The sequence below is a fragment of the Camelina sativa genome, chromosome 20, assembly GCF_000633955.1.
Source record: "Camelina sativa cultivar DH55 chromosome 20, Cs, whole genome shotgun sequence".
In the NCBI taxonomy this organism is placed as follows: domain Eukaryota; kingdom Viridiplantae; phylum Streptophyta; class Magnoliopsida; order Brassicales; family Brassicaceae; genus Camelina; species Camelina sativa.
In genome coordinates, this window is record NC_025704.1 from 21831596 (window position 1) to 21843496 (window position 11901).

The 11901-nt window shown below is 37.3% G+C and overlaps 3 protein-coding genes across 3 annotated transcripts; all 3 read right to left on the reverse strand.

Moving 5' to 3' along the window:
- On the reverse strand, nucleotides 7518-7976 carry LOC104771379. The gene has a single exon (XM_010495895.1). The coding sequence runs from the start codon at nucleotides 7916-7918 to the stop codon at nucleotides 7571-7573; it is 348 nt and encodes a 115-aa protein (XP_010494197.1). The 5' UTR covers nucleotides 7919-7976; the 3' UTR covers nucleotides 7518-7570.
- Nucleotides 8924-9316, reverse strand: LOC109131335. Its single transcript, XM_019242185.1, has one exon. The coding sequence runs from the start codon at nucleotides 9260-9262 to the stop codon at nucleotides 8924-8926; it is 339 nt and encodes a 112-aa protein (XP_019097730.1). The 5' UTR covers nucleotides 9263-9316.
- On the reverse strand, nucleotides 10619-11079 carry LOC104771380. Its single transcript, XM_010495896.2, has one exon. The coding sequence runs from the start codon at nucleotides 11017-11019 to the stop codon at nucleotides 10672-10674; it is 348 nt and encodes a 115-aa protein (XP_010494198.1). The 5' UTR covers nucleotides 11020-11079; the 3' UTR covers nucleotides 10619-10671.

The window sequence follows — 11901 nt, forward strand, 5'->3', positions numbered from 1 at the left end:
AGAGATGGCAGAGCTGAAGAAGCAGCTAGAGGATTTGTTGAGTAAGGGATTCATCCGTCCTAGTGTATCACCGTGGGGAGCGCTAGTGTTGTTTGTGAAGAATAAGGATGGGAGTTTCAGGTTGTGCATTGATTATCGGGGTTTGAACCGGGTCACTGTGAAGAACAAGTACCCTCTTCCTAGGATCGATGAGTTGTTGGATCACTGGAGGGGTGCTACTTGGTTCTCCAAGGTAGATTTGGCGTCGGGTTATCATCTGATACCGATAGATGAGGCAGATGTGAGGAAGACTGCTTTCAGGACGAGGTATGGGCATTATGAGTTTGTGGTGATGCCTTTCGGGTTGACTAACGCGCCAGCAGCGTTTATGAGATTGATGAACAGCGTGTTTCAGGAGTTTCTGGATGTGTCTGTCATCATTTTCATCGACGATATCCTGGTTTATTCTAAGAGTCTTGAGGAGCATGCAGTGCATTTGAGGGCAGTTATGGAGAAGCTGCGGGAGCAGAAGTTGTTTGCCAAGTTGAGCAAGTGTAGTTTTTGGCAGCGTGAGATGGGCTTTCTGGGTCACATTGTTTCTGCAGAGGGGGTTTATGTAGATCCAGAGAAGATTCAGGCTATCAAAGATTGGCCTAGACCGCAGAATGCCACAGAGCTCAGGAGTTTCCTTGGATTGGCAGGATACTCAGGAGATTTGTGCAGGGGTTTGTGAGCAGAGCACGTCCTATGACTAAGTTGACAGGGAAGGATGTTCCTTTTGTTTGGTCAGAAGAGTGTGAGGAAGGCTTTGCAAGCCTGAAGGAGATGTTGACTACTGCGCTGGTGTTGGCTTTGCCTGAGCAGGGGGATCCCTATGTGGTTTACACAGATGCATCTAGAGTTGGTTTGGGGTGTGTTCTGATGCAGCATGGGAAGGTGATTGCCTACGCTTCGCGGCAGTTGCGGGTGCATGAAGGCAACTATCCTACTCATGATTTGGAGATGGATGCTGTAGTTTTTGCCCTGAAGATTTGGAGATCTTATCTTTATGGTGCAAAGGTACAGGTGTTTACAGATCATAAGAGTCTGAAGTATATATTCACTCAGCCTGAGTTGAATTTGAGGCAGAGGCGGTGGATGGAGCTTGTGGCAGATTATGATTTGGAGATAGCCTATCACCCTGGCAAGGCTAACACGGTTGCAGATGCTCTGAGTCGGAAGAGGGTAGCTTCGGCTCAGGAGCAAGAGATGGAGCCTCTGGTTGGAGAGATCAGTGCTTTCAGTTTGTGTGCTGTTANAGTGTGAGGAAGGCTTTGCAAGCCTGAAGGAGATGTTGACTACTGCGCTGGTGTTGGCTTTGCCTGAGCAGGGGGATNTTTGGAAGCAGTTGATAGAGCAGATCTTCTAAGTAGGGTGCGGTTGGCTCACGAGAAGGATATGGGGCTGGTTAATGCCTCTAAGGATGTGGATTCAGAGTATCAGGTCTCAGATAATTGTACTATCTTGGTGCACGGTCGGGTTTGTGTGCCCAAGGATGAGGAGTTGAGGCAGGAGATTCTGAGAGAGGCTCATGCGAGCAAGTTGTCTATTCATCCAGGAGCGACTAACATGTACCGTGATCTCAAGAGGTACTATCATTGGGTCGGGATGAAGAAGGATGTGGCTAGTTGGGTTTCGAGGTGCGATGTGTGTCAGCTAGTGAAGGCTGAGCATTAGGTTCCTGGCGGGATACTGAAGAGTCTACCCATTCCTAAGTGGAAGTGGGATATGATCACTATGGATTTTGTGGTAGGATTGCCAGTGTCACGGACCTTTGATGCTATTTGGGTCATTGTGGACCGGTTGACTAAGTCAGCACATTTTCTGGCCATTAAGAAGACTGATGGAGCAGCGGTCTTGGCTAAGAAGTATGTGAGGGAGATAGTCAGATTGCATTGGGTGCCAGTGATCATTGTGTCTGATAGAGATTCTAAGTTCACTTCGGTGTTCTGGAAGGCATTTCAGGCATAGATGGGCACGAAGGTGCATATGAGTACAGCTTATCATCCCCAGACAGATGGACACTCTGAGAGGACGATCCAGACGCTGGAGGATTTGCTGAGGATGTGTTTGTTGGATTGGGGTGGCCATTGGGAAGACCACCTGAACCTGGTAGAGTTTGCTTACAACAACAGCTATCAGGCGAGTATTAAGATGGCTCCTTATGAGGCTGTGTATGGGAGACCATGTCGTACACCATTATGCTGGACTCAGGTGGCGGAGAGGTGCATGTTTGGTGCTAGTTTTGTTCAGGAGACCTCAGAGAAGATTCGGGTTCTCAAGCTGAACATGAAGGAGGCTCGGTATAGGCAGAGGAGTTATGCCGATAGGAGAATGAGAGATCTAGAGTTTCAGGTAGGAGACAGAGTGTACCTCAAGATGGCCATGTTGCGGGGTCCGAACAGGTCATTGTCAGAGACTAAGTTGAGTCCAAGGTATATGGGTCCATTCAGAGTGATTGAGTGGGTTGGGCCCGAGGTTATGCGTGCATTCCATAAGGTTTTCCATGTGTTTATGTTGCGGAAGTGTCTCCGTGAGGGTGAGCGAGTGTTGGCTAAGATTCCTGAGGATCTTCAGCCTAACATGACTTTGGAGGCGAGACCAGTGAGGGTTCTCGAGAGGAGGATCAAGGAACTTTGGAAGAAGAATATTTCTTTGATGAGAGTCCTGTGGGACTGTGATGGTGTTGAGGAGCAGACTTGGGAGCCTGAGGCAAAGATGAAAGTGAGGTTCAAGAAGTGGTATGAGAAGCAAGCCGCAACTTGAGCTTGTTTAGTCTGGTTCCATCTGTAATCCGTGGTTGGAGCGGGAATGGAGTATTCCAGCCCATCTCTCTTGTTACTCGGTCGCTTGGGATGGTTGGTTGTGCGACTCAGTAACAAGATGAGGTGGTGTTCGGGGTACAAAGTTTCCGTGAGGCGGGGTTTTTGGAGGAAATTTTTCCTGAAATAGAAGTTTCCAAAAGTGGAAAGTTTCCAGAAATGGAAAGTGCTAAATATGGAAAGTTTTACGGGAGTTAGAATTTGTCCATTTTAGCGGTGGAGAGCCTTGGAGGGGCTTGTGTGTGGCCTTAGTGGCGGACTTTCGAGTCAGTGTGCCCATGTGTGGCGGTCTTTTTGGACATTGTGTGGCCTTTTTGGCGGGCTGTTTAGCCGTATGTGACCTTTGTGGCGGGCTGTTCAGCCGTGTGTGGCCTTTGTGGCGGGCTGTTTAGCCAATTGTGTGGCCTTTGTGGCGGGCTGTTTAGCCAGAGTGTCTTTGTGACGGTCCTTCGGTACAGATGGTCTTTGTGACGATCCTTCGGGACGAGTGGCCTTGGTGGCGGTCCTGTTTAGGACATTTGTTTGGCCTTGGTGGTGGTCCTCTTTAGGACATTTGTTTGGCCTTGGTGGCGGTCCTCTTTAGGACATTTGTTTGGCTTTGGTGGTGGTCCTCTTTAGGACATTTTGTTTGGCCCATGTGGCGGTCCTCTTTAGGACATTTTGTTTGGTCTTGGTGGCGGTCCTCTTTAGGACATTTTGTTTGGCCCTTGTGGCGTGTATATGATCCTTGTGTGGTCATGAGGTATTCCAGTGAGGGGATATGTGGTTGGTAGGACATTGAGATGTTTTACGCGAGCCACGGGAAGGAAACATGGATAGGGATAGGACTCAGACGGATTCAGAATTGTTTGCTCGCGACTCTTGGAGGACTTAGGTTCTCCTAGTACTGCCATATTCAGAGACTTTGTGGCTTGGGAATATGGTTGGTATATCGACTTCAGATGACGATCCGGGGGCGCGCTGTAGGGTGGCAACCCGAGAGACGAGTTTGGATTTTTCCTTATATATTATGGCATGCGGGCTTAGGCCCGATGAGGAGCCAACATTTGGCATACTGACTTAGGTCTGATGAGGAGCCAATAAAAACTCAAGGCTTAGGCCTGTGAGTAAAGGAAAGTCCAAAAGTCGAGAGCAAATGACGCCTGGAGCGTGAGTCTATCGCCTAGAGGTGACCTTCTGTAGATCGGTCGGAGGAGTGTGGACCGTGGAGACGGTTGCACGGGAGTCCTTGGCTGATGGTTGTTCGAGATTCGAGGACGAATCTAGATTGGTGGGGAAGAATTGTAACACCCGCAAACCATTTTTTTGGGTAATTTGCTGAGGGTATCGATCGACACTGGTTGTGGTCGGTTCGGTCGATTGGATTTTAATCGTACGGTTTGCATGGTTGGTTTGGAAACCCTAAAATTGGGTTTTAAAAGGGGAACTCGACCTTTCTCTTCCCTTTTGGCCGTTTTTGACAAAGAAATAGAGAGAAGAAGGAGATTTCGATTTTGGGAGAGATTTGTGAGTTTTCTTAGCTATTCTTGTGAGATTTGGAGCTAGGAAGGATCTAGAGGCTTGCTAGGAGGGTTGGATTCGTTGCTCTTGGTCTGAATCTTCCTGCAAAGAGGTGAGTGCATGACCATGGCTTATCTAAGCTAAGATCTCTAGTTTTTATGTGATTTGGTGCTTATGTGGTTGTTTCTTTGAGTTCTCTATGGTATTTCGTCGCTGCTTTGGCTGGGTTTGGCTTCTGGGAAGGCATGGAGAGGATTGGAGAAGATTGGAGGCGAAATTCAAAGTTTTTGATCGAAGGAAATCACTGCTCGGCATCAGTGTCGGTCGACACCAGTTGGGGTGTTGGTCGACACCAACGAGAGGACGGCTCGGGATTTTGGCGAGTGTCGATCGGTGCCATGTGGAGTTGTCGGTCGACACAAACTAGGGTTTTCAGGACTGTTGGGCAGGGTGTCGGTCGACACCACTATGGTGTCGGTCGACACCAGATTGTCAGTGTTGATCGACACCATCTGGTGTCGGTCGACACCCCTTCTTTCAGCTACGACGGATGTTGCATGCTTTGTATATTGCCTAGTTTGTTTTATTAATTGTTGATTGTGGCATGTAGAGATCTTATTGCTTGTGTGTATAGCCCAGTAGATGGGAGGATTGCCTCACTGAGTGTTTATCAAATACTCATGCATCTCAATTTGTGTTTGTGGTGCAGGTAAAGGCAAAGTGTGATCATGGAATCAAGGTAATGAAGAGGAGGATGTTCTAGGGACTCGATTGGATGTTGTCTGGCATTGCTAGGTTGCTAGAGTTGAGTCATTAGAAACACTGCTAGGTTGCTGGTTTCATGTTTCTTGTTATTTGGTATTGGAATATTGCTTATGCTATGATATTGGATTGTTATTGAATTATTATTGGTTTATTATTGGATATTTGTTTTGTTATTCCACTGTTGATTGTGAATGTGGTTAGGTGGCTAGTGGATATGGGACCACTAGTTGTAGTTTATTTATATATATATATTATTTATTATTTATTAAAAAAAAAAAAGGTTGGTCGTTTCACATCATCAATACAATAACATTCCTATCCATTCTATACAGTAACCTAACATAACTCTAACCAAGGTTCCAACATAATTAATAAAACCAACATCACAGAAACGAGACCCCAGATCATCCTCCTCCTCATCGCCATGATTCCACGTCACATACCTGCACACCACAAACAACAATTGAGAGGCGTAAGTATTATCATAAATACTTAGTGAGGCAATCCTCCCAACTACTGGGCTATACACACAAGCAACTGAGATTCCAATGTTTAACAAACATCAAACAAAACAGAATAAACCAGGAAACCACGCAACAAACAAGTTGGAGACGACCAAGCAAGATGGTGTCGATAGACACTGGCTCCAACCTGGTGTCGACCGACACCCACTTGGTGTCGATCGACACCCACTTGGTGTCGATCGACCCTGACCCTGCAATACAATCCGCACGAAGCCAAAAGTTGAAGAACCACTTCCCAAAACCTCCAAATCGTCCGAAAACTCATCCAAAATTCCTGGAAACACATGGGAACCACATCCCCACCACAAACATGCAAGAAAACAACACAAACAGCCACAAAACAAGCAAAACTAAGGATTCTCAGGCTTAGATCAGCCATGGTCATGCACTCACCTCTTTTGCAGAAAGTTCTGACAAAACAACGACGAATCCAGCACCCTAGGAAGCTTCTCCTTTGTTCCCAGCAGTAGATCTTCACTCCACAGCAACAAATCTCCTAATCCTAAGCCAAGTATCTCCCAAAAACATCCCAAAACCTCAAGAACACTTCTTCTCCCCTTTTCTCTCTAAAAACGGCAGAAACACCTCTTTTCCCACGACCAAGGTCGAGTTTTCTTTTATATACATCGGTTAGGAAATTCAATTAAACCAGACTGAACCAAAACAACCAATTAAAACAACCCAGTCAAACCAAAAAGTGCTGGTGTTGATCGACACTACCCTGGTGTCAATCAACACCCAACACAAAAATCCCCAATTTTGGTTCGCGGATGTTACATCTTTTTAAATGGAAAACATTATAATTTTGTTTTGAATCATGCAAACTTCTAAGCCAAATTTTTGAATATGAGGTTATATACAAACTGAGATATTTAGATTTTAAAAAATATATTAATCTATTTTTTAGTAGTTTGACATATAAATATATTTTATTTTTAATGTATAAAAACTCAAAGTCACACTAATAAAGTTCTCATCTAAATGACAAAGAAATGCAACTAGTATGTTTCTATTACAACATTTCAATATAAGTTTGAAACCTTATTGATAAGTTTGTAAAAAATGAATATATTATGGTCGATGACTAATAATTACAAAAAATAATTTTTCGTAAACTAGAGAAAATATTTCCTTAAAATAGATGTTAAACAATGTTTAAAGGATCTCTTATTAAAGAGAATAGATAAAAAATTTGAAAACCAAATTACAAAAAAAAAAAAAAACATAGATATATAGATTAAAATCATGGCAAAAAGAGAAACAAATTAAATGTGAGTGAGGTTAATGGTTATGTGGACTATATTTTCATTGTCAACGTACTCCACTTGTANAAAGAAATGCCACTAGTATGTTTCTATTACAACATTTCAATATAAGTTTAAAACCTTATTGATAAGTTTGTAAAAATTGATNGTAGTCTATGGTTAAAATACTAATATACAAATATCATTCTTACATGATTACAATTTTCAAAACCTGTTTCAGTTTCGAATTTAAAATTGATTTTTTTTTTTACGCTTTTCTAATCAGTTTTCGTAATTTTATAATTTTTTAATTGGAGGAATTAGAGCTTAAGCATAAAGACAAAAATTGTATATATACCTGTCTCTTGAAATTGACTAAAAAAATATGTCATTATTTATAATAAAAATTAGGAAACTTGATAGCATTATACAGTTGTTGTAAATTTAATAAATTTATATATATAGAAATTGAATTCAGTAAACAAAAATATATATCCTATTAATATCTCAATTTTTGGTTTAAAATTCATATGAGATATTTTTTTTCTTTTTTTTCTTTTTTGTTAGAAATACAAAGTTGTGTTGAAAATCTTCAAAGAGATTTACTTTGCCTTTATTTTTTGTAAAAGTACTGAAGTGGATATTTCTGATAAATTAAATGTTACAACAAAACTATCAAGTTTTTAATCAAAATAATTTAAGCAGTTTTAGAGATTGCAATGCAATGACTCCACAAGTCGTCCCTTTTCTTCAAATATAGTGCTGCACGGGCAATTAAGGCTGGTCTGTCAGCAATATATTTAATGAGAGTATCGTGACACACTTTTCCTTCTTGAACAAGATCGTGGCAGCAAGTATCATTGATGGTTGCATTTCCAAAAACAATGGCGATTATATCCAAGGCACAGTGAGGAGAGATTTTAACAAGACAAGTATCCCATAACGATTTTGCTTCAGATTCGTTGACTGAAAATACAGGAACAAATGTGCAAACCAAACCTACAACAATGAATAACAAAGCAATCTGAGAGGTAAATTTAGCCATATGTGCTTATACGTGAATTTTACTGACTATTATTTCTTATATGAAAAGAATGTAATGAAGTGTGTTTTGTATTTGATATTATAGACACAAAGCTACATAAGCTATTTATATGTAATTGAAAACCTAACATATCTATCATAACATACTAAAGTACTAAAATAATTAATGAGAAAGAGTTTATTTTCTTGGTAAATAAATACACTAAGAGTGTTTAATTTTCTCTTTTTAATAATTGTTTTTAAAAATATAATGACAAATTTTAAAAAAGTAAAATCTTTTAAAATGGAAAACATTATAATTTTGTTTTGAATCATGCAAACTTCTAAGCCAAATTTTTGAATATGAGGTTATATACAAACTGAAACATTTAGATTTTTAAAAATATATTAATCTATTTTTTAGTAGTTTGACATATAAATATATTTTATTTTTAATGTATAAAAACTCTAAGTCACACTAATAAAGTTCTTATCTAAATGACAAAGAAATGCCACTAGTATGTTTCTATTACAACATTTCAATATAAGTTTAAAACCTTATTGATAAGTTTGTAAAAATTTATTTTTTTTTACGCTTTTCTAACCAGTTTTCGTAATTTTATAATTTTTTAATTGGAGGAATTAGAGCTTAAGCATAAAGACAAAAATTGTATATATACCTGTCTCTTGAAATTGACTAAAAAAATATGTCATTATTTATAAGAAAAATTAGGAAACTTGATAGGATTATACAGTTGTTGTAAATTTAATAAATTTATATATATAGAAATTGAATTCAGTAAACAAAATTATATATCCTATTAATATCTCAATTTTTGGTTTAAAATTCATATGAGATATTTTTTTTCTTTTTTTCTTTTTTGTTAGAAATACAAAGTTGTGTTGAAAATCTTCAAAGAGATTTACTTTGCCTTTATTTTTTGTAAAAGTACTGAAGTGGATATTTCTGATAAATTAAATGTTACGACAAAACTATCAAGTTTTTAATAAAAATAATTTAAGCAGTTTAAGAGATTGCAACGCAATGACTCCACAAGTCGTCCCTTTTCTTCAAATATAGTGCTTCACGGGCAATTAAGGCTGGTCTGTCAGCAATATATTTAATGAGAGTATCCTGACACACTTTTCCTTCTTGAACAAGATCGTGGCAGCAAGTATCATTGATGGTTGAATTTCCAAAAACAACGGCGATTATATCCAAGGCACAGTGAGGAGAGATTTTAACAAGACAAGTATCCCATAACGATTTTGCTTCAGATTCGTTGACTGAAAATAAAGGAACAAATGCGCAAACCAAAGCTACAACAATGAATAGAAAAGCAATCTGAGAGGTAAATTTAGCCATATGTGCTTATACGTGAATTTTACTGACTATTATTTCTTATATGAAAAAAATGTAATGAAGTGTGTTTTGTATTTGATATTATAGAAAAAAAGCTACATAAGCTATTTATATGTAATTGAAAACCTAACATATCTATCATAACATACTAAAGTACTAAAATAATTAATGAGAAAGAGTTTATTTTCTTGGTAAATAAATACACTAAGAGCGTTTAATTTTCTCTTTTTAATAATTGTTTTTAAAAATATAATGAAAATTTTTTTAAAAAAGTAAAGATATCTTTTAAAATGGAAAACATTATAATTTTGTTTTGAATCATGCAAACTTCTAAGCCAAATTTTTGAATATGAGGTTATATACAAACTGAAACATTTAGATTTTTAAAAATATATTAATCTATTTTTTAGTAGTTTGACATATAAATATATTTTATTTTTAATGTATAAAAACTCTAAGTCACACTAATAAAGTTCTTATCTAAATGACAAAGAAATGCCACTAGTATGTTTCTATTACAACATTTCAATATAAGTTTGAAACCTTATTGATAAGTTTGTAAAAAATGAATATATTATAGGTCAATGACTAATAATTACAAAAAAAGATTTTTTCGTAAACTAGAGAAAATATTTCCTTAAAATAGATGTTAAACAATGTTTAAAGGATCTATTATTAAAGAGAATAGAAACAAAATTTGAAAGCCAAATTACAAAAAAAAAAAAACAGATATATAGATTAAAATCATGGCAAAAAGAGAAACAAATTAAATGTGAGTGAGGTTAATGGTTATGTGGACTATATTTTCATTGTCAACTTACTCCACTTGTGGGTAAGGACTTTAATCAAATTTTAGCCCTAGTAGTCTATGGTTAAAATACTAATATACAAATATCATTCTTACATGATTCAGTCTGCAGTTTATTCGAATTTTCAAAACCTCTTTAAGTTCCTGTTTCAGTTTGGAATTTAAAATTGATTTTTTTTACGCTTTTCTAATCAGTTTTCATAATTTTATAATTTTTTAATTGGAGGAATTAGAGCTTAAGCATAAAGACAAAAATTGTATATATGCCTGTCTCTTGAAATTGACTAAAAAAATATGTCATTATTTATAATAAAAATTAGGAAATTTGATAGGATTATACAGTTGTTGTAAATTTAATAAATTTATATATATAGAAATTGAATTCAGTAAACAAAAATATATATCCTATTAATATCTGAATTTTTGGTTAAAAATTCATATGAGATATTTTTTTCTTTTTTTATTTTTTGTTAGAAATACAAAGTTGTGTTGAAAATCTTCAAAGAGATTTACTTTGCCTTTATTTTTTGTAAAAGTACTGAAGTGGATATTTCTGATAAATTAAATGTTACAACAAAACTATCAAGTTTTTAATCAAAATAATTTAAGCAGTTTTAGAGATTGCAATGCAATGACTCCACAAGTCGTCCCTTTTCTTCAAATATAGTGCTGCACGGGCAATTAAGGCTGGTCTGTCAGCAATATATTTAATGAGAGTATCGTGACACACTTTTCCTTCTTGAACAAGATCGTGGCAGCAAGTATCATTGATGGTTGCATTTCCAAAAACAATGGCGATTATATCCAAGGCACAGTGAGGAGAGATTTTAACAAGACAAGTATCCCATAACGATTTTGCTTCAGATTCGTTGACTGAAAATACAGGAACAAATGTGCAAACCAAACCTACAACAATGAATAACAAAGCAATCTGAGAGGTAAATTTAGCCATATGTGCTTATACGTGAATTTTACTGACTATTATTTCTTATATGAAAAGAATGTAATGAAGTGTGTTTTGTATTTGATATTATAGACACAAAGCTACATAAGCTATTTATATGTAATTGAAAACCTAACATATCTATCATAACATACTAAAGTACTAAAATAATTAATGAGAAAGAGTTTATTTTCTTGGTAAATAAATACACTAAGAGCGTTTAATTTTCTCTTTTTAATAATTGTTTTTAAAATTATAATGACAAATTTTAAAAAAGTAAAGATATCTTTTAAAATGGAAAACATTATAATTTTGTTTTGAATCATGCAAACTTCTAAGCCAAATTTTTGAATATGAGGTTATATACAAACTGAAACATTTAGATTTTTAAAAATATATTAATCTATTTTTTATTAGTTTGACATATTGTAACACCCGCAAACCGAATATTGAGATTTTGGTGAGGGTGTCGATCGACACCACAGGAGGTGTCGATCGAGACTAGTTGTAGCCGGTTTGGTCGGTTCGATTTTAATTGCCCGGTTTGCGTGGTTGGTTTAGGAAATCCCTAAAATCGAGTTGTAAAAGGCGGAAAACGACCTAGGGTCGTGTTTTTCTGTTATTTGGCCGCTTTTAGAGAAAAACAAAGGAGAGAGTTGGTTCTTAAGCTTTTGAGAGAGATTGGTGAGATTACTTGCTGTTCTTGGGAGATCTAAGGCTGGGAAGGTGCTAGAAGCTTGCTAGGAGTGAGGGAATTCGTTCTTGTTGGTCAAAATCTTCTTGCAAGAGGTGAGTGCATGACCATGGCTAATCTAAGCCTTTGATTCCCTTTTTCTTGCTTGTTGTTGCTTGTTTGTGTGTTTTTCTTGCTGGGATTGGTTGATACAGGTT